The following is a 23,405-nucleotide window of genomic DNA, read 5'->3' as shown; positions in this document are numbered from 1 at the left end:
CTTCTTACAGCAATTTCCCAGTATCTTTATATATCAATCAGTAACCTGTCTGTCTCTGAGCCAGCAACCTTGCTGTGTTACAACTCTTTATCTTACAACAGAGACTCAATAGCCTGGGGGAAATTTCCTGTTTTCTGTAAGGTCAATATTTGAAACTGCAAGGCTTTGGAAAACCAAGCCCTGTGAAGTACATTTGCTTTATGAATATTCCACATATGGGTGCACACAAGGCCCTTTTTTCCCCCAGTTTTTTTAGTTTTATTATTCATAAAAACATTACTTGGAATGGTGAAATTAGCAGTTTCTCGCCAAGGGTCTGAGACAAAGTTATTACAGGTTAAGAGTACTATAGTACCCTGGCTCATAGATCAGTTAGCAAGAAACTCCTTTTGGGCTTGTGGTGCAACTCTAATTATAGCATTATTCTGCCAAGTGAAAGAGGTAGGCATAAGTAAGGAAAAATTAAGAGAAATAAGAGTTTCACAATGGCAGAGAAGTCTTGATCTGTGACCTTGGGGAAGTTGTTCACGTTTAGGATGCCATCTGAGGACAAATTTCTCTGGTTAGATTTACCTTATGGTCTCCAAGGCATGTGCAGTTTCAAGAGTCTGGAGGGGCCCTTGAGCTGTGAGATGTGAACCCAAGGTTCGAGGTCCCAAAGTTTTGCTGCAGTTTGGGTGGCAAGAGCAGTCTTCCTCTGATGTCCTTTCTGGAAGATCCAGTCTCTAGGTTTTAGATTTTGAAGGGTTTGATTGTACTCAGTCAGTGGATCATAAACAGCTACCTAACCTCTACCTGGTAAAAATGCACTTTGGCATAATACATTAAAGCCTTGCAGCATTTAGTCATCTCAGAGTTTAGGAGAGCAGGAGAGTCATGAGGTTCCGTTGTTAGAGGCATAAGCCTTCTAGTGAATATTTCATAAGGGGTCAACTTATGTTTCCCACTGGAAGTAGATCTGATTTTCATCAATCTACAAAACCTTTGACCAAGGCAATTCAGTTGATTAAATTAGTTTTGTCTAATGCTATTGTATCTGTATACCTCATTTAACTGTTTTATAACTGTCCAGTGGAACAAGTGCCCTATCATTGGACATTTTCTCCAGGCACATCACATTAGAGAAACACATTTTTAAAATAACCTTTTAGCTACTGTTATAGCATAGTCCTGCCTGCATGGGAAAGCTTCTATACAATCAGAAACATGCATTGAAAATGACAATTGAATGAAATCCCTCTATAAATGTTTAAATGACCCATCAGATAGCAGAAATGTACCTGAAGTTTTGATTGTCTTCCCAGAATTATGGGTTTGACAAACCAAACATTGGCCATAAGGCACTTTAGCAATTTTATAAGTCACCACACCAATTTTTTCCCCATAATTTGGATCATTTTATCTCTTCCATGATGAGTCATGGAGTGCAGGGCTTTTAATAATAAAGCTTTTATTAAAGGAAGGATGAGGCAGCCATTCAGGCTCTCCATGAGGCCACACTTAATGTTGGATTTATAGATATATTTTAAATACCAATTTTGTTTCTCTAATTCAGGTACATCACATTGCTTATCAAATGGGTTATCATAGGTAATTTGACCTGAATTATGGAGTTCATTCAAATTGTATATCTTAATAATTTCAGTACAGACTTAGTATGAAAATTCGCCAAAGCATTCCTTTGGCATTTAATTAATTCTTGTCTTACTTGATGTTGGTTAGCAGTTTTATAAACCAGTTATGTTTTTTTCATTAGAGTTCAGGAAAACTCATTTTTTTTTTTTTTGGCGGCTGGCCAGGATGGGGAACCCTTGACCTCGGTGTTATAAAACTGTGCTCCAACTAGGAAATTCTTACCTAGTCCAATGATATGATCTAAAGGCTATCAGAAACCTGTACTTGTCAGAGTCCTTTCCATTCTTCCCATGAACTTCCTTGAAGGCACAACACTTTAGATTATAACTGTTTGTAAAGAGCTTTAAGAAAAAGCATCAGAATCAAACAATTAACTGTGAACAACAAAACTTAAAACGGTATGACTAAAGATGCAATCGATAAGAAAATTGGGTTATTTCTTTGACTTTTGATAATTTAACATAATAATCATAATTATGACTGATAACAATTCTGAGCAGAAAAAAGGAAAAGGGATTTGTGAATACACTATAATCAGAACTATGTAAAATATGTATACGACAGGTTAAAAACTCAAGAAGTCTGCAAAATATCTAGAGTCATATTGCAGTAAAACATGACTGTCCAAGCTCTGTTTCTGGGGACCAGGAAGTCCAGTGGCTCTGAATCTTTTTTGGGCTATAGGACCTGTATTAGTCTTGTCACATTGCCCTAACAAATACCACAGGCTGGGTGGCTTAAACAACAGAAATTTACTTTTTCACAGTTCTGGACACTAGAAGTCCAAGATCAAGGTGCAAGCAAATTTGATTCTTGGTGAAGACCCTCCTCCTGACTTGGAAATGGCCACCTTCTTGCTGTGTACTCACATGGCAGAGAGAAAGTGAGCTCTAGTGTCTCTTCTTATAAGGACACCAGTCCTATTGGATTAGGGCCCTGCCCTCATTTAACCCTAATTACCTCCCTAAAGGTCCTGTCTCTAAGTACAGTCACATTTGGGGGTTAGGGCTTCAACATATGAATTTTGGGTAGACACAATTCAGTCCACAACAGGACCCCTTTGAGAATCTGAGGAAAGCTCTGTACACTCTACACAGGAGACTACATACATCACTCCCCACAACATGGCACATGATTTCAGGAAGTTCATGGACACCAGGTTGAGAACCACTGTTCCAGGCCACCTTCCTCTTTTCACAGATGTAAAAATGGAGGTTCAAAAAGGGGAAGTGATTTTCAGCAGGTTACGAGAGAGCCAGGTCATCTAGTGCTTGCCCTACTGTGTCACTACAGCTGTGGCTAATGTCTGGAATCCTGCTCACAGCACCAATTGTCTAGCTCTTAATCCTATTCGTGATGCCAATTGTAAAGCTACTCGACCATGACTATGCCAGTTGTCTGGCTCTTTTACCTGCTGGTAATTCTGCACTGACTGGGCTGATTGTTGAGCTAGGGCTGGGTCTGGAGCTCCCAGACCCCTCAAGCCCATTCACAGACTGGGTCACAAACCCTTCACATGCCAGGCTGGGTCCCCAGACCCCTCAGACACCAGGCTGGGTCACCAGACCCCTTACACACAGGTCTGTGAGCTAGGTAACAGTCCAAAAGGTCCTTGGAGCCATAGGTTGGAAAGCATGGCTGCATGGGGCACACGCCCGAGGCCAATGCCCACCCACCTGCTTCACTAAAACTCTCTCTCTCTCTGAAGAACACAAGAATAGCAACAAAACTAAAAAGATACATTGGCGTGCATACGCACTAACTACACACACACACACACAAACACACACACACACACACACACACACACACACATTTGCTTACAATGGATGTGCTAAAACCACACCCAACAGGCCCTGAGGTGAGGGTCCTGACCAAACCATTCTATTATCCCAACACCTACCTTACTCTGCCATCTGCTAGGCCTGTAAAGAACTTACGATAACAAGAGACAACCATCTTGGGTGACCCCAGAGCACCACAGGTCCTGTGGACGGGGTAAAAGGGACAGCTGCTTCTTCACCTGGGGTGCTCACATGGGTTAATCAGGCTCTAGCTGTAAGTTACAGCAAATGGGATAGACTTCAGTGCTTAGAACTAATCAAGAGATTGGGAAGAAGCTGCACCAAATTTGATATCAATCCACACGAGGCCTGAGTATGAGGAGATGGAGGGGCTTCTGCCCTGCTGAAGGACAAAATGGAGACTGAAGAGGCACAGGCTTGAACTATCTAGTAGCCTTGACATAGTACTGCCCCTCCACATCTCAGATTCCTCACTTGTACACTGCCCAGGAGTTGGCCTATTAGATTTCTCCAGGAGTTCTTCTAGCTCTAATATTCTATGCTTCTATGATTCTAGGGCAGGAATCATGGAGGAAAAAAAAAAAATCAGTTGAGACATTTAGGTCCTAGAATTATGGGTAAAATCATTTTTTCCCCCAAAATGTCTTCTAATGGTTTAATAGAATTAGCAAAAAAGAAAATATAGTTTAAAGGGAGGAAAATTCCCTATTAAGAATCTAAGAAGACCCTTTAAATAAGTAGTCATTCAAAGTAAAGTTTCAATATAAATGGTTTCTTTATTTCTGCTTCATAGCCATCCTTAAATAAGAAAGGTGACTTAATAGTAGCTGGACTTCTAAATAATGGGGTCAGAGAATGAAGTAGTAATTATAATGGGAAATACAATTTATCTTTAGATAGAGGGGATGGCCCCAGAGAATCATTTTTATTCCATTTCATCAATTGATGAAATAAATAACCACAGCATTCTTCCTACTTGACCCTATTCGTGCCACCAACCAGTGTGGAGACTTTAATTGTGTCAGCTGGGGAGCAGACAAGAAAAAAAAATCAGGGGAAATTCACTGTAGGCTGAAGCGTGACTTTTCAGGAAAATTGTTTTAGCTTTACTCCCCATAAACAATAAGGCCTTGAAGGGCTGCGCACACCCACTTGCTGTTTCTCTGCCTGTCAGGGCCCCACGCCTAGTCTAGCACATCAGTGGTCTCACTTTCTGCCTGGGGAGAAGAAAGAGGAAGAAAAGAGTTGTTGGGGAAGCAGGGGAAGGCTGGTGTGAAGACAGAAATGTCAAACAGGCAAATGAGATGCAGCCCATCAAAACAACAATCACCACCACCACTGCCTTTATTGGCACAAATAACCCCTTCAGTCTCAGCAGCTATAGTAAAGAAAAGGACAAACTCGAAAGACATGAAATCAGGGGCAGCCGTCACGTACTTCCCAACAAATAGCCCAAACGGCACTGCCCTCCCCTGTCAAATGAATGTATTACAACACAGGCACACCTTTTGGATTTCTTTTGACCTTTATTTCTTTTTTTCCGGTTCTTGGTCCTCCACTTCTGAAAATAAGTGGATGGGGAGGTGGCAAAATCTCCTCTGAGAAATTGTAACTAAGTACAATCTTTCTGTGGGTTTCCAACTCAAAATCACAATTGAATTCTGAATGAAAATGGAATAGTCATAAAAAATAGAGAATGATAATGCAATTAGGTAAGCATCGTTCCTATTATTTTAAGTAAATTCTATGAGTATTTGAAAATAAAGCTATTACTATAAATTAAACGGTTATAAAATTCTCACAGTATGTTTACGGGGATGTTATTTCCCTTAGCACTATTTTTTTTCTCCTTTTATGGTGAAATGTAACATACAGAAAGGAAGAATCACAATATACATGCATCGTTAAATAAACGATTATCAAGTGCACCTCTATGGAAACACCCCTTTGGGTCACAGAAAACACCACCGGCATCCCCCAACTCTCCTGGAGTGTCCCTGCCTAATCTCAATCCATTTCTCCTCCAAGAGGAAACCCACATCCTTGCTTTTGTGGTCATCCTTTCTTTGCTTTTCCCTATCGTCTTATCATTCTAAATATGCATTCTTTTTTTTTTTTTTTTTTTTTTTTATCAAGATGACCGGTAAGGGGATCCTAAGCACTAGGCTCTCCCAAGTGAGCGAACTGGCCATCCCTATACAGGGATCCGAACCTGTGGCCTTGGTGTTATCAGCACCACACACTCCCAAGTGAGCCATGGGCCAGCCTTAAATATGCATTCTTAAATGATGTAGGTTAGTGTTGCTTGTTATTTAACGTTAGATAACTGGGGCTGGCCCGTGGCTCTGAGGTCTGTGATTGTCCTGCCACATGCGTGATGATCTGTCTCCCTGAGCTCATCCTCGGGGCCTGAAAGGGAGACAGTGACAATATGGGGGAAGGGTGGTACCAAGGCTGGCCAATTTTCTAAGTGCAGTCCCTCTTTCCTACTTTCCATCCTCGCTGCACCCATACTAACTGTGTCTTGATTAACTCAGGTCGTGGCAGTCTCCCGTGGGAGCTCCCTGCTTCAAAGATGAGGCATGTCCCAGCTACTGCGAGATAACCAGCCTTCACATTATCATTCCACCCACACACACCAGATTTTTGAGACATCATATTCATCCCACAGTAGGATCAAGGGCCTACTCCAGTGACTCCATGAGAGCCCTGACTCCATCATTGGCTCTGGTGACTCCCACGTCATCACACTCCATGCCCTCCTATGCTTTCGAACTTGAAAAACATCTCTTGCAAAAGGTACATCCCGCCCTCGCTTTTGCTCATTCAGTCTCAGGGATTCTTGAGCACTGCCTCTACTCCTTTTACTCCCTGAATCAGGCACACACAACCAAAAACCTTGAGAGATCTATCTTCACTTGTCCCCTCTCTGGCTATAAACACCCAGTCTCTCGGGAATGGGAGCTGGCAGAACCTACAGTCACCTCACTCGAACACGAATCTGTCCCTCTGAGTCTCCAGCCCACCCAGCCTTGGATCCTGGCTGAAGGAAAGAGGCGATCCCAACTGTCAGTGGGGGTGAAATCAGAACACGGAGCTGAGGCAAAATCTCGTGTGACCCAAAGACAGTCTGCAAGATTGAGCTGGGACACAGAAAGAGCATGTCCGGGAAAATCTGTCATGGGGGTGGTCGAACGGTATTTGATGGGGAATATCTCCCCAAGAACATTCAGACCCATCACCAACACTTGCCCTAGAAACTAAGTGGCCATTTTCAAATCAGGGGTATGGGGCCGATCAGCTGGAGAAGGGGTGGTGAGTTGGCTAGGACATGAAGGATGTGGAAGCTCTGATCACTAGACCATCCACTCTAGCTGCCAGCAGGCAGTGTCCCCCAGGTTGGCCCAGAGGCACCTGAACAGACTCATTTCCCCTACCTTCAACCCAGAGACTAACCTGCTCTTTTCTTTCCCGTTCCCGGTGCCTTCCATTTGGTTCCACCACCCACCGGGATGTGACTTCTGCCTCTACCCCTCTACTGAAAGTGAGGAGAGAGAACTGACAGGATTTGGTTTCAAAGGTAAGGGCCAAAGAGGAACGGAGGATGACGAGCGGGTTTCTCGCCGAGTTGTCCGGGTGCATGGTGGCACCAGAGGGAGATAATGAATCCACAAAGAAGACTGGGCCTGGCAAGGGGGAAAATGAGCTCAGTTGTGCTCTTTAATTCCCGTTGAAATGACCATGCACGAAAGGCCACCAGCGTAAAGCCATGGGACAGATCAAGGATGCTCGTGACAAAAAAGAAGGGTGAGAGGGGAGAATTGGGACAGTGAGCCAAATGAGGAAAGGTAAGACGGTAAACTGGAGCTCTGGAAGGGTGTCGTTTCGTTAGTGCCCGCTGAAGGGGCGGGGGAATAGCGGTGAAGAATGGGAACTAGGAGGAGATTAGAAGGGAACGTGAATAGGGCCTGCAGGGGAAAGCGACTGGCCAGGCAGAGCCCGCACAGAACCTAGACACAGGGCACTCTGGTGAGCCTGAGTGCAGGGCTCCTGCTCAGAGGCTGGCCCTCCTCCCTGCAGGGAGAAGGCCCACCACAGAATGCCAGGGGGTACTGTTCTTAAAATACTCTGAACTGGAGCAACTCCCCACCCCACTCCACCCCACCCCAGCGCCACCCCCCAGAGAGACGGCAGACCACAGAGCATGAGAGGTACTTTAATTTGAAACTGCTGTGAACTGGGGTGGGGAGAGGGCAAAAACAGGGGAAGACAGACAGCCCCTGTTCTGAAGAAGAACCGGAGGGAAGCAGCTTGGCCACAGCTCCTGGGCTCCAAAGATATCAGCTGCTTGTCTTGTACGAAGAGGCTGGGTCCAACCTGTCAAACAGCAGAGTCAGGGACGGGCCACAAGCCAGGGCCAGCCCACAGCCCTCCTAAGTAACCAGGATTGTGGGAAGGGGTATGGTATGTGTAACACTCACCTCAAAGGGCCTGGAACTTGTCAGCGAGGGACTGCATGGCCGCTGAAACAGAGAGGCACAACCGGGTGGGCACTCCAGACATACGGATATAGAAATCCTCCCCTCTGCCCCCGTGGGGAGCCACCTAGCCCCGCAACCTGAAACCCCTCCAGCCCCTGACCAAACAGCGCTGGGACTGACTCACCCACCCATCGCCTGAGCGAACTCGTTTCAAAAAACGAATAAGCAAATGAACAAACGGCAACAACAAAAACCAGAGAAGACGTACCAAGCAGCAGTTAAAGGGAAAATGAAGGCGGCATCTCTAAATGTCCCAAGAGAAGGAGCTCTCTGGGCCTCGTTGGCAAAGTGAACAAGGAGTTCTGACAGTACACTTCCATTTGTGCACATCCCTAGCTTGTACGTGCACAGAAGGCTCCAGGGCCAGGCCCGCTTGGTTCTCCTCCCCACAGGAATGTCGAGCCCAGTGATGCCACCTGCACCTGCAGCCCACCCCATGCCCGTCACCTGCACTAAGACCCCGTGGTCTGCCCTTGCCCCAGCCGGGGCTTTGTCATACCGAGTTGCTCTTTAAGGTCATCTATTTCTTGCTGTAGCACCCGACACTAGCCCAGCAGACAGCAGAGAAAGAGAAACGATTAGTGATATTCTGGCCTCCACTCTCCTCGCCCTCCCTCTCTCCCCCGCGCCCTTGCCTCCCCTGCATCGCACACCTCAGTGGCTAGACCGGCATGGAATCCTCAATGGAAAGGAGGTGCCCTCTCTCCGTAGGGTGCGGGATGGGGAAGGGGGGGAGGACACGTAAGTCAGCTTAACCTGGACACAGATCCCACCATCTACTTTGGACGTGCATTTCTACAAGCCAGAGAAAGCATTACCCGAGGGCAGCCCTGTGCTGCAGGTGGTTGCTGCTGCCTTTCCGGTCTTGGGGGAAGGACAGGTGGCTCCTGGTCACCTGAAAGAGAACGCAAAATCCAGTTTCCAAGCCTCCCTGTGAGGTGGAAAGGGCCTAGCGGCGCCCAGAGTGAGGCAGCATCGCCCTCTGCTGGCAACAGGTTGCCCCTGCTCTGCCCAGCACCTCAGACCCTTTCTCTGGGGCCTGCCTTCCCTGTTCCCCAGTGTCAGCCCATCTGCCACTGTGGCCCCCTGGGACTGTGGCTCTGGGTTGGACGCTAGCAGAGCTGCAGACACAGCCAGCCCCTGGAGGGAGCAATGTGGCTGAACAGGACTTAACAGAAAACGCTCTGTTCTGCCAAAAGTCTACTTCTGGAGTTGGGGTTTGGGGCACTGCTACAAATCACCCCCACCCCCACAAACCCCACTCAGAGGACGAATGACCCTGTTTCCTGTGGGAGAGCTGCCTGGTTGGCAGGGAAGCCCGGGAGCAAGGCTGAGCCCACAGAGGTGACAGAGCCAGAGGTCTCCCTCCCAGACCCCTCTCCCCTCCCCTCGTATCAAACCCACAAGACTCACCCAAGGGTGCAAGGCCTCTGGGCGTGCCGCCTCCCTGGCGCAGGGCCAAGGGCTCTGAGTTTCCTGGAGCCTGGGGGGCTCGGGCACTGTAGCCACTACTGCTGAATTCTCCACGATGCACGCACAGGCAAGACGGCCCCAAACTGGGTGTCGGAAACTGAAACAAAAATCTCAGCTGAGTTGGGCGTGGGTGTGCGTAGGGGCTTGGGTGAGGTGGAGGACCAGGAGGGGAATTGGGAGGCTAGTCTCACTAGCTCTCTTTCCCTCAGTCAGCCCCAGGCCAGGAGGCAGAGCTGATCCAGGGACAACAGTGAGAGTACTGAGAAAGTCCAGGCCCCCTGCAAGGCAGGCTTGGGGAACAGCTAGGAAGGAGGAATCAGGAGGCCGATGAGTCTAGACACCCGAAGCTTCGCAGCCCAAACCTTAAGGGGTTGCGTGACCCAAATAAGCAGCCCGCCCTGCTTCCCATCAAAGCCCCTCTCTGGGGAGGAGGCAGGAAACGGGCGAAGTGGAGAACAGTGCCTGGCACATACTAGGTGCTCTCTTGATGTTTGCCCCCACTTGAAGGACCACGATTTGGTATCCTGTTGACCGTGGGCTCCCTCCCAGTGAGGACTCCTGGGCAAGGGACAGAGGGAGCACGGCTCAAGATGTGTGTGCTGGGGGAAGGGGAAGGGCGGGGAGAGAGGAGGAGGATGGCCTACTCACTTGGACCTTTGGGACTGGATCTCTGTTTGGGTCATTATTTTCTCGGGCCACAGGCTGGGACTCCCTTGTTCTCCTCACCGCAGATTTCTTCCTAGTCCTGCTGTGCTTGGGCTGTTTGGGTCCCGAAAGGAACAAGGAGTCTCTCTTGGACCTCCCAAGTAGCGGAACACCAGAGATCGGGGGGAAGGTGGCTGGCTCCGGGGGAGCTGCCAAGAGTCTCTGCCCCCATGAAGGAAAGGCTCTCCCCAGGGCAACTGTTGAGGCACCCCTTGGGGATTTCTTCTCCTGGGCCACCTTCTTCTTAGGAGTGGCCCGGGGCAGGCCCCCTGCAGCAGCTGCAGCTGCTCGTGCTGCTGCGTAGCTGGGCCTGCTTCCTCCCTTCCCCCAGACCACACTTGGCATCTTCTTGGGGGAAGAGATGTCCAGCTCGCCAACGGCCTGCCTCTCCATGGTCGAAGTGAGTCCGCGGGGGGCAGAGGTCAGGAAAGAGCCCGGCCTGAGAAGGAAATCCTTCCTGATCTGGAACTTCGAGTGTCTGGGTGTGTCGCCAGGTTCCTCGGGGCTGCTGGACTTGTCTTGGCCGCCTTCTTTGGGGCAAATGCTCACTCTCATCAGCTGTACCTCACTGAACTCATCTGACGACTCGGGGTCGGAAGGCTGCCCGACCAGACCCTCCGCGGAGGGCCGCTGGAGATCCACGCTGACGTTCAGCCGACTTTCGGTGCCCCTTTTCGGGCTGCCCCAGGCCCGGCCTCCCTTGCGCCCACCGAGGTGGAGAGGGGCGGCAGAAGCCTGCTGCGCTTCTCCACAGCCGGAGGCAAGCGCGCCTCGAACACTGGGGCCTGCCTCTAGGTCCGCCCAGATGGTGGACACTTCAGCGGCGCAGCTTTCTGGGGTCGGGTGTCTCCGGACGCGCCGGGTACCGCGGTCGGTCAGCTGCTGCGCGGTGGCCGCCGATTCGTCAGCAAGGTGGGACGCGTAGTCCAGAGCGTCCCCCTTCTCGTCGGCCGGGGAGCCGGGCCGGCCTTTCAGGACCCAAAGCACCGGCCCTCCCGCCTCCAGCTCTCCCTCCTCGGACACGGAGTCCTCGGGGTCTGGGAGGCCGCCCTCGCCCTCGCCGCTGCACGGTGCCCCCAAATCAAGGCCTAGTCCGGGCCCCTGCGGGGCTGTGGGGCTGGCCGGGCAGGCGCCGGACGGCTCCCCGCCGCCCTCAGGGACGAAACCGGCTCCCCAAACAGACACCTCGTCGGGGGAGCTCATGTCGCCGGTCCGCGAAGCCTGGGTCGAAGAGAGACGGCCGCCTCCTCAGGGCCGGCGAGCCAGGCCGCGCGTCGTCACCACAGGGGCCACACGAGATCGCCTCAAACACCGCGCGGCTTTGGCTCGCGCCTCGGCTGCCCCGCCGCAGCCTTCTCATTGGTCCGCCCGCCACCAACCAGCGCGTCTCTTGTTGGGCTGCCCCTCAAGGCCCTAGCCAATAGGGACGAGGGCGCTTGGGCGGCGCGGAAGCCCGTCGTTTCGCTGGGCCATCCGCAGCCAGTCTGGGGGTGGTGTCCCAGTGTCGGGGCTCTCTTCCCACCTCTTCCTGTCCCGCCAGTGCCTCTGGCCAGGCATCTCCTTTCCAATGAGAGCCACATCTCTCAGCCTCAGTTTCCCATTCCCATCGGTAAAGCGGGAGAAATAACAGCACCTAACTCGGGCTGGTGAGGATTAAATGTAATGATGGATGGGAAGCACACAGAGTAGAAAGGATTTGCGAGCCTCTATTCCACAGCAAGGCTCACCACCCCATAGGAAAATGGGCAAGGATGCCCACGGTCAGTAATCAGAGGTCGGCGTATTTTGTTTTCGTAAAGGGCCAGATAGCAAATGTTTTAGGATTTCAGGCTGTGCCGTCTCCGCCGCAAGTGCTCGATTCCTCTAGGTAACCAAATCCACGCGTGGCTGCGTGCCCGTGAGAGTTTACTGGCAGGCCGTGTTGGCGGTTTGGCAGGTCGGAGTTTGCCCACCTCTCCCAGAATCCCCCACCCGAGTTAAATCAAAGAAGTGGGAACCCCAGTGGCCAACGACACCGCAAAAGATGCTCACCATCGCTGATCCCGAAGATGCAAACGAAAATCACGAATCGATGTTCACATGCCAGGTTTACAGAAATTAAAGAGCTTAATCATTCCAAGGGTCGGAGAGGCTATGAGTGAACCAGTGCTTTTGCTCACTGCTGGGGGTGGGGGTGGGGGTGCGGGGGTGGGGGCGCCGTTTGTGGAGGGGGAGGGGGGCGGATTTGGCAGGATCCGTGAACTGCAAATTATACATTTACTATGAGCCTGGCACTCTTCTAAGCACTGTAGATAAACATCAGTTCCTTCCCAGGACAGTCCTAAGTTGAAGTACCCGTTATTACCGCCTTCTTAGAGGCCAGGAAACAGGCACAGAGAGGCTCATTGACCCGCCCAAGGTCACTGGGCTTGTTGGTATCCGGGGCAGTATGGAAATCAAGCAGTCTGGACCTAGATTCCGTGCTGGGAGCTGAGACTCTTAAAACTGAAAAACGCCCAGTTCCCTCAATGACCTGGAGGACCTGCCCGGTACATCTTCCGGAGAAACGCTGGTAGGTCTAGTGTGCAAGGACACATGAACAAGGATATTGGTGAAGGGAAAATCTGGGAAGGCTCTAAATTCCCATCAGTAAAGGAGTGGACGAATACAATGTGGCGTATGCAGCCAGTACATTAAAACTCAGCAGTCCTAAGGAAGCCAGGGGGTTGTTAACACATTTCAAAAGCATTCTTGTGACTACATGCAGCGAGTTGCAGAACAATGCATAGCTTTGGATACACATTTGTAAACTGAAAACCCCATGCCAATCACACATGTCCTTTGTAACCGTGTGGGTTTTTTGTTTGCTTTGTTTTGTTTTAATTTTTTCTTTGTCGATATACAATGTGGTTGATTATTGTGGCCCATCACCGAAACCTCCCTCCCTCCTCCCTCCCCTCCCTCCCACCCAACAATGTCCTTTCTGTTTGCTTGTTGTATCAACTTCAAGGAATTGTAGTTGTTATATCTTCTTCGCCCCCCCACCCCCGGCTTTTGTGTGTGTGTGTGTGATTTTATTTATTTATTTTTAGCTCCCACCAATAAGTGAGAACATGTGGTATTTCTCTTTCTGTGCCTGACTCGTTTCACTTAATATAATTCTCTCAAGGTCCATCCATGTTGTTGCAAATGGCAGTATTTCATTCGTTTTTATAGCTGAGTAGTATTCCATTGTGTAGATGTACCACATTTTCCGTATCCACTCATCCGATGATGGACATTTGGGCTGGTTCCAACTCTTGGCTATTGTAAAGAGTGCTGCGATGAACATTGGGGAACAGGTATACCTTCGAACTTGATGATTTCCATTCCTCTGGGTATATTCCCAGCATTGAGAGGCCTGGAAAGGACACACAACAAAGGCTTCACAGTGGCAGAGGGGCGCCAATTTTCTGTTATATTTTCCCCAAAACTGCCAGTTCCCAGCTGCCCTGAGCTGAGCAGTCCTGGTATCTGAGGAGTGGTCCCTTCCGTGGTTTTTAAGGCCCTGGAGTGTTACAGTTTCCCTTGCTTGCCACCCAACCCTCACTCCAGCAGCCTTTCACACCCTCCTTCATTTTCATTCCTTCCGCACCTTCCTTCCTCTCTTTCCCCCTCATACTCACCTGTCTTTCCGTTGCCTCTTCGCCATACATCCCACTCTGGCTGATCTCTATTAGAGGCCTACAGTGTCCGAAGGCCTCTTGCCTGTGTAAAGTCAAATGACCGATTTTTCTTGGTCTGCACCTGAGAAGCCTACCCTGCTGGAGAAGGTTGCAGAGCAGGGCAGAGTGGGTCCTCTAGAAATCTGTGATCGTGCACCTGAAGCGGGCCCTCCACAAATCCTGCCTGTGTCTGCATAACTTCCTCTCCCAGTCCCCACGAACACTTTTAAAGACATGGTGTACTGTTTCAGATGTGCCAAAAGGGATAACAAAAGGTACAGCAAAATCTTCTATACCCACCACCCGTCTTAAGAAACATTACCCATCGCTTCTAGCTGAAGCCCCCAGTGTACCTCTCCTCATTACCGTTCCCTTCCTCCTTCCCTCTCCCATACAGCAAATCCTAGAACTGTTTCAACCTTCTCTGCTCTCTTCATCCCTGCCACTCTCCCAGCCTCTCTTCCTGCGTCCTATAGGTCTTCAGTGGTGGTATCAATCTCTGCCAATGCCTCTGCCCCCACCACGATCCAATATCTTCATTGACTTCATTTCTTGGCCTGGGTGGGGGCCAGTGTCAGGGATTCCACACGGCCTTCCCCACCATGATGTCTCTTACTCTACAGGCCAATGACCCAACATGGGAGTTACTACTTCAGTGCCAAGTGTATCACTTACAATGATGAACTTGTGTATGGGAGAAAGGACCATTGTGGTTAGTCCTGGGACCCAGTGGCTCACTGTTCCCAACTGTTTTTATTGACAGGTCCCCATCATGACACCTTGGGCCTCCGGGACCAGTGTCACCTCTGGCCCTGTTTCCAATAGTCCTAGAAATGTCTGGCTGTCTCCCTTTCTCTAGGGTCCAGTCACCTGAGTAAAATGGCAGTCAATCTCTTTAGGTAAGGACCGCAGAATGGTAACAGTATATCCTCACCACCTTGTTTCTGAGTCCTTTTTTCTCAGGACTCATCCACCTCTTCAGTCAGTGGGGTCAGTCTGAAAGTAGTCCAGGAGCAGGAACTGAGCAAGGGATCGTGACTTTTTACTGAGATGACCACCCTCCTGCTCCTCCATTCTTGCCTTTTTCTGGCTGTAGTTGTGCCTAGGGAGCCATGCAGTATAAACCATCCTCCCAGCTCCCTGCGGGTCAAGCACTCTTGACTGCCCCTCTGACCTTGAGGGTTGTTGCTGGAAATGTAGTCTCCTGGTGTCTGTTCGTTAAGAGCCACCCCGTCCTCTATCATGTTGGGTTCACATCATTCCATGGATGGTAGTAATAAGCCCAGGCCTTGGACCACCTTCCTTCCCTCATCTCCGCCGTTGGCCTGAAGAGGAGAGCAACCACCAAACCTCTTAGTCATACTGGGACCCCTCTCATCAGAACACTCCTGATGGCCTTTGGTGAATGGTGTGTCCTCTCGGCACTACTGTGGAACATAACCCTTAGGCTGGTTGACTGACCTTACATTTTCTACCTGCTCCAGCGTGGCTGCATCACTCAACCTTTTTATTACATTCTCTGCCATCTGCCAGTCCAAGGCAAGTATTTCCACTTCTCTCCATGTGGGCCATCGCTTTCTCAGAGCTTCTAAGGGTGACCCTGGCAGTGAATTTCCTCCATCTCTTAGAGTCCTTGCCAGGGTGTTAAATCCCATGACACGAGAAAGTGCCCCCACTCAATAAAATTTGCATGCTTAACACATCCCCCTTGATCCAGCACCCTCAAAATCCAATCCTGGGGGTATTCCCCTGGCTTCTGCCAGTATAGGCTAGCTCTTCTTTGCAACTTCCTCCTTTATCAGGCTCAGCATTACCCAGCGAGGTTATGGAGAGGAGATGGGGGTGGCCCTGAGGGAGGCACCTGTTTCTCTGTGGGGGCGAGGACTCTGTAGCATCTACCAGCACAGGGCATGTGATAGCTCTTCCTGGTGAAGGAATGAGCACCCTGCAAGCTCTGAAGCTTCAGGAGGTGCGGGTCTGCAAAACCAACGTTTTCAGGGAAATTTGTCCCAATATCCTCATCCCCCATTTCAGGGTCCGAGGTTTTCCCGAACAGTGCCCCAACCTTCACATAAAAGGCCTGTGCTGGTTGAGGATGTACATGTCTGAGTTCTGCATCTCCTGTCATTGAATCATGTCGATATGATGCTCCTCACCTGTGTCTGCTCAGCATCTGCAGGAGGTAAGGGCCTCCTTGTAAGCCAGCAAGGAGGCCTTCTGGGTCTTACACTTAGCCCTTAACTGTGTGGTATTGTCCCTTAGTTTCTCATTATCTCTCTGCCAGGCTTCAATGCAACTGAACAATCACCAGACACTCCACCATCCATGTAGACATTCTCCCCTCCACACTGTGCAAATGCCTGGATCATCTCCTCGACAAGGGTGAGACCCTTCATGGGAGTGTTTCCCGGGTAACAAATGGTGAAATCTTAAGCAATCAGGAGGTCACCTTGTGTTAGAGATTATCCATGCCCCACATAAAAACGGGGGTGCCATCCTCTTTGCCATTGCACTGGTGAGTGAACCGGTCCATAAACCCCATCTTACTGTCTTTTCTCCGACCACTCCTGGGATCCCTTTTGCTAGTTCAGGTCCTCCAAAAGTATAGAGGCCAAGAGGTGATTGGATGTGAAAGATCATTATGGGGCAAATGCACGTGAAGGAAAAAGGGAAGGAGCAGGAGCAAGCAGCGAGGGTCTTCAGAGCCTGATGCAGGTCTCATGCCCGTGAGAGAGACGTGGGAGAAAGGAGGACTGGATAGGAATCTCAGATGCGGTTTAGTTTTAACACAGTTTCAGTCAGGCTGACCTGAAGTCCCCAGCCTACAGCTACCAGTTAGAGGAGTCCCTGTCCTGCAGTAGTATTCCCCTGCCATGCTCAGTCACTGGCTGGGAGCTGCCCAGAGGAAGTGTGGTCTTGGTGCAAACTCTGGTGGACCCAGAGAAGTAGCAGCTGGGGCTTGTCAATCAACTTTGCTCCCTGCAGCAGGAGATCTGAGGGGCACGTTTCCATGGTTACCACAGGGAGGCAGGAGTGAAGGATGATTAACATTCCCGTTTTGAGTGACTGCTTGGTGGGGCGTGGACTAGCACAGGCACACAGGAAGTCAAGCAAGTTTGGGCAGAAAATGATGGAGTTGGTTTTTGGGCTCGTGCAGTTTGAGGTATTCATATAGGATATGCAGAATTCACGTAGAAATGTGCTTCTGGGGCTCCAGGGAGGGGTCAGAGCTAGAGTTACAGGTTTAGTAGTCATTCATTAGCTAGCATTTATGGAAGAGCTTTTTCACACAGTACTATCATCTTACAAGTCCCCTGTGGTCTCACTCCTGGTCCCATTCCCTTCACCCTCCTCAGAGGTAACATCTATCCTGAACTTGCCTTTACCATTCTTTTTCTTTTCTAATTGTTTTCTACATACGTTATATTTTTAACTACATGTTCCTAACAACATATTCCTAACAATATGCATCCTTTTGACTTTATATAAGTGAAATTATTTATATTGTGGCTGACTTCTGCGCAAGATCATGTAGCTGAAATTCGTACTTGTCGTTGCATGTGGTAGGCAACCGTTCGTTATCGTTGCTTGATGTGATTCCACTGAATAAATAAACAGTTGATTCTCGTTATTGCAGTATTTATGTTCTATAAAATCACTTGCAAACACTGAACTAGGCAATTTTGAAACATTGCTCCTAGGGGAAATACAGGGTCAAATTCCTGAGTTCCTCTGGTCACAACATTTTCATCAACCGATCAATACATAACCGTGTTCCTTGTGTGTGTCTGCTTGAAGATACCTTATTTATTATGTATTATTGGTTCATTAACATTGAACTTATGCTCAACGGCACTATAGCTGATGTCTGAATGAAGCTTCTCTAACATACTTATTTTCTCCATAGGGCACATCATAGCCATTTTGCACTCAGGAACACTATACAGCACTTTAGCACGGTGCTTGGGGCCATTTTTAGTGGCAAAATCACCAAGAAAAAAGCACAAAAATACGAAATATGTGGTACTAAATAGACCAAGAAAAGGACACATGCTTACAGTATGAGAGCTAAAATCAAGAAGGTAGTTTCCCCTTTTTTGACCGTGGCTGGAAGGGGACACACTTGTGCCTCGAGCGACTCAAATTTTTCCCTGCTTTGCACATGTCTGTGAATGACCCTGAAAGTGTGCCTGTGTTGATTTGGGGTTACAAGTAAAGTTTAGCGAGTAGGCAAATTCGCAGATACAGAATCCGTGTATAATAAGCACTGACTGTATCTCAGTTTATTTATTTATTTTATTTTTTTATTTTTTAAAAGATGACCAGTAAGGGGATCTTAACCCTTGACTTGGTGTTGTGAGCACCACGCTCAGCCAGTGAGCGAACCGGCCATCTGTATATGGGATCCGAACCCGGGGCCTTGGTGTTATCAGCACCACACTCTCCCGAGTGAGCCACGGGCCGGCCCTGTATCTCAGTTTATATATCCATTACTGTTGATGGACATTTGGGTCGCTTCCAGATTGGGGGATATTACGCACAGTGCTGCTATACATTCTGGGGCATGTTTCCTGGTACCCATGTGAAAGAGTCCTCCAGGGCAGAGCTTTCCAACCTTTGGACTGGGACATTGAGACAGTCAATGTCCTGGAGGCAGGCAGCCAGCAGCTTCTGGATCTGTTGGGCCTGGCCCAGGTCAGCTTTGTCCTTTTACTCCTGTAAGCCATATAAGCATCATTTTCTGTATGGGCCACAGAATAAAATGGCTGGGAAGTTGTGTTCCAGTATTCGTGCCTAGGAGTGGACTTATCGATTCATAGTGGAGGCACATTTCCAACGTTACTAAATCATGCCAGATATTTTACAAAGTGACGGTGCTAATTTACATTCCTATAAAGGATGTTGAACTGTTTTAGTTGGTCTACATCCTCATCAACATTTGATATTATCACACCACGAAATTTTTGCCAGTCTGCTGAATGTGAAATGGTATCTCACTGTGGTTTTAATTTGCTATTCCTTGATTAGTAATGAGATTGAGCAATGTTACACCTCTTGCTGTGTAATGGAGATGCAAAAGAGCTCAGAGCAAATATCAATGCAATGAGAAGTGTGAAGGGACTGCATCAAGACGACTCCCTTTAGGAAGGAGAAGCAAGGTGCAGCCCCGAGTCAGTTTTTGCTTCAGTTTTTATTGTAAAGACAAGGAAGTTACAGAAGAAAAACAAATGGTTAATCAATCATAGTAAGAACATAAAGAAACTGGCTATGTAACAATTTTCATCCAAGCATGCTTGGTTCAAAATAGTTTAAACAATATACCATCAAAAGAGTCATAAATCTAAGCTATGTGACATGCAAGAGAAACAGTAAGATAATCATTAAAGTGCCTGACTTCTTAAGAAACAGCTTAAGGCAAAATGTGGAATAACCCCCATGTACTAACTAATCTAGCAGAATGTCCTTGGAAATTTTAACTCACATATTTTCCCATCATTTAAGTTTTGTTGTATTAAGGGTTACTGCCCTCGGAACAATACCTGTTCTGCTTCAGTTTCCTTGTTCACGTTAAAGGCTTCAGTCCTGTGTAAGTTTCCTTCTTACAAAATCTTCCAGCGAACTCATTATATTAACAGTGTATAGAATCCCTTACCTGACCAGTGATTAGGGTTGATTAGATGGGCTCTTGCCCCCTATCTGTAGGCTCTTGCCTCTGGACCTAGGACTTTTGTCCCGTGCATGCATTACCTAAAAACCCTATCTAATAATCAAGTAAGAATCAAGATTTCTAACCCTCTACAGAGCAACTTTTCACTTGTATTGGCCTTCAGGGTTTTCTCTTCTATGAGGTGCCTGTTTACTGTCTTTTGCCCATTTCCCTCTTGGGTTGTTGGCCTGTTTATTTGTGAAAGTTCTCCATGTATTCTATATTTTAATTCTGTGATTTCGTGTGATGTAAATATCTTCTCCTAGTTTGTAGTTTGCCTTTACTCCCTTTATCGTGCCTTCTAATGAAAAGAAGCACTCCTTTTTATTTTGCACAACATTTTATTATGGAAACATTCAAACATACAGAAAAGTTGAAAGAACTTTTCAGTGGACAGCCAGGTACCCACCACCTACCTTCCACTGTTACCATTTTATTACACTTGTTTATCACATGTCCATCCCTCCTTCATCCATCAAATCCATGTTATTTTGGATGCATTTCAAAGTAAATGTCAGAAATCAGAGTACTTCATTTTAATGCAGCAGAATTTTTAAGTTTATTTCTTTAATGGTTGTTTCATTTTTTCTGTCTTGTTTACAAAGTCCTACTCTACCCTGTGGTCACGACAACCACATAGTCTTCTATAGTCTCTTCTTCACATGCAGACCTTAGATCCACCTGGAATTAATTTTTGTTTACAGTTTAAGTCAGGAGTCCATTCCATTTTCTTCTCCAACTCGATACTCAATTGTCCCTGCACTCTGAAATGAAAAGGCCATCCTCTTTCAATTGCTCTCTGATGCCTCCTCTGTTATAAATTAAGTGTCTATACGTGGGAATGTTTGGAGAGTCCCAATCATTTTCCATTAGTCTATTTGTCTGTTCTTGAGCCAATCCTACACTTTCGTAACTTCAGTAGCTTTATAATAAACGTTGGTATCTTTTAGCGGAAGTCCTCCCCCTTTGTCCTTCACGAGAGAATCTTGGCCATTCTTGGCTCTTTGCACTTCCATATACATTTGAAAATCAGTTTATCGAGTCCCACAGATACCCTCTTGGTGTTTTGATCATGATTGTATTGAATCTATAGGTCAATTTTTAGAGTACTGACATTTTGTAAAATTGACTCTTCCAACCTGAGAACGTGGAATATCCCTTCTTTTAGTTGGGTCTTTCAATAAACTTTTTTTCCCCATAGAGGTCATGTACATCTTTCATCGGATTAGTCTGATGTACTTTTAAGTACTATTTATTAAGGGCGCAAGGGGCTGCCCAACAAGAGGATCCTTCCAGGTACCATGGTACTATGGACGAGGGTGCCTGGGTTGCCTGGAAGCCCATCGTTTCACTGGGCATTGGCAGACAGGTGGGGACGTGGATCCTTCCAGGTACCTTGGATGGGAACCTGGACTTCCTCTTGGCTGAGGTAGAGCAGGACTGGAACCGAGTCACAGGGTTCCTTCAGAAACGTGACGGGAGCACAGATGGACGTGGCTGTTTCTAGGACACTTGGGACAAACACTGGTGGTATGACTGCAGACAAGCAGGGCTGGAGTCAAGTCCACAGTAGGACAGATATGCTTCTGTTCTATGGCCAGGACCAATGTTGATGTACTTACCAGTGGCCCACAGGCCTGCCTTCTGAAAGCGACCCTCCTGTCTTGAGCTCCACCATTGCTTTGACCTTCCTACCTGGATCCCAAAGCTCCCACAAAGGCACTTTTGTTCATGGATAGTTGCCAAATATTTGTTTTAGTGAGGGAAGATACACTGGAGACCTCCTATTTTGCCAACCTTCTTACCTCTGAGACATGCTTTCTTATTTCTTGTGTATCTTGTAATTTTTTGTTGAAAACAGGACACTTTTTAAGTGATAACATGAGTCATCTCTGGGAATCTGATTGTCTCCCCTCCCCAGGGTTTGTTGTTGTTGTTCTGATTTGTTGTCAGTGCTTTTTATTTGTTCATTGACTTTTCTGAACTAATTCTGCAAACTGTATTCTTTGTCATGTGTAGCACTGAATTATTTGCTCAGTTCAGTTGGCGGTCAACTGTGATTTGACAGAATTTTCCTTAAATACCCCAAACTAGTAATTCCCTCAGACCTTTCCAGGGAGCTCTGTGTGTCTGTTGGGACATGGCATCAACACTCAGCCAGGCAGTGAATAAACATAGGCTTAGACTTCACTTTCTGCATGGGCAGACTCAAGGCCAGCCAGAAGTGACAACTTAGGGACTTCTCAGGTCTTTCCTGAGGATGCACACAACTCTGGGCATGTACACAGCCCCATGAATATACATGGCCTTAGAGATTCCCAGGAACATACCAGAGCTTTCCAAATCACCTTCTGGTGGGCTGGCCAGTTAGCTCAGTTGGTTAGAGCGCAGCCTTGTAACACCGAGGTCAAGGGTTCAGTTCCCTATACTGGCCAGCTGCCAAAAAAAAAAAAAAAAATAGTAAAACAAATCATCTTCTGAACATCTCATTATGCAGTTTTTTCCTTTAACCTTTTAGGTTAGCTATTGTTTTCCCCAGTTGTTATACACCACCTCAAATACAAACTATGTAAAACTGGACTCCTGCCTTAAAACATTAAAAAAAAATATTCCATGTGAATCTAAGACCTAAATATAAAGGAGAATTTATAAAAGAATTTCTTCACGACAGTATGGTAGGGAACACTCTTAAGCAAGACAGGCAGGGGGGGAAAAAAGGAACTAACTACTAAAGGAAAAGATTTAAAAGTTCTACCAAAAGAAGTACTCCTGATGTCTGAACTTTACTTTCAAATGAATTGAAAAAAAAAAAAAAAAAGGAATGACAAATGATGGAGGGATGTATATACAGATATACAAAAATTAGGTGGTGAGTGTGTGGGTGTACACAACAAAATTCTTAAGACTTTTCTGTATGTTTGAAACTTTCTATAATAAAATATTGTTGAAACAGAGATTCTGCTATTAGAAGACAAAATATAAAAAGTTAAAAGGTACATAGAAGATATTTGCATCACAGGAATTCATTACAATACTAAAATATAAACTACATAGAGAACTCCCACACATAAACAGGCAAACAACACAAAGGGAAAATTGGGAAAAGACTTTGAGTAGGCACCTTGTAGAAAAGAAAACCCTAAAGGCCCAAACATGAAAGTACGGTCAGTCTCATTACTAATCAGGAAATCACACTGCACGTTAAAAACAAGATGGTATATTTCATATTCACCAGATAGGTAAAAGTTTTGTACTTTGTTAATATCAAATGTCGATGAGGATGTAGACAAATTGCAACAGTGAAACACACCTAGTATGAGTCTAAATTGGCATAATCACTTTGGAAAATATCTGGCATGATCTGATAAAGTTGAAGATGTGCCTCTGCTATTAGTCAACAATTTCACTCCTAGGTATAACGACAGCTTCTTAGCCATTTTATTTTATGGCCACATGGAAAATAATACTTGTATGTCTCACAGAAGTAAGACAATAAGGCTGGTCAGGGCCAGAAACAAGTATGGACAATGCTACATGGCTACCACTAGGGCTAAGGATCTTAATGTCCCAGGTCCACAAGTTGGAGAGCTCTGCCATTGAGAACTCTCACAGATAGGTAGCAGGAAACACGCCCTGGAATGTTTATAGCAGCTCTGTGTGTAATGTTTCCAAAAATGGAAATAACCCAAAAGTCCATCAACAGAACAGATTACCAGATTGAGACACTAATCTGATGGAATACTATAGAGCAATGGTAATGAACAATCAGCTACTACATGCAACAACGGGGATGAATCCCAGTTACATAACATTTAACAGGAGAAAGCAGGACACATTATAAATGATTCTGTGCATA

The 23,405-nt window shown here is 47.2% G+C and overlaps 1 protein-coding gene across 1 annotated transcript; it reads right to left on the bottom strand.

Annotated features, from left to right (window-relative positions):
* Positions 1–7,922: 7,922 nt before the first annotated feature.
* Positions 7,923–11,362, bottom strand: LOC134368068 (uncharacterized protein CXorf49 homolog). Its single transcript, XM_063084671.1, has 3 exons — positions 10,103–11,362; positions 9,395–9,551; positions 7,923–7,963 (listed from the first exon to the last, which is right to left on the bottom strand). The coding sequence occupies exons 1-3, from the start codon at positions 11,360–11,362 to the stop codon at positions 7,923–7,925; spliced, it is 1,458 nt and encodes a 485-aa protein (XP_062940741.1).
* Between the last annotated feature and the right edge of the window lie 12,043 nt (positions 11,363–23,405).

This window comes from Cynocephalus volans, chromosome X (assembly GCF_027409185.1).
Source record: "Cynocephalus volans isolate mCynVol1 chromosome X, mCynVol1.pri, whole genome shotgun sequence".
NCBI classification, from domain to species: Eukaryota; Metazoa; Chordata; class Mammalia; order Dermoptera; family Cynocephalidae; genus Cynocephalus; species Cynocephalus volans.
This window is presented reverse-complemented; position numbering and strand designations above follow the sequence as displayed.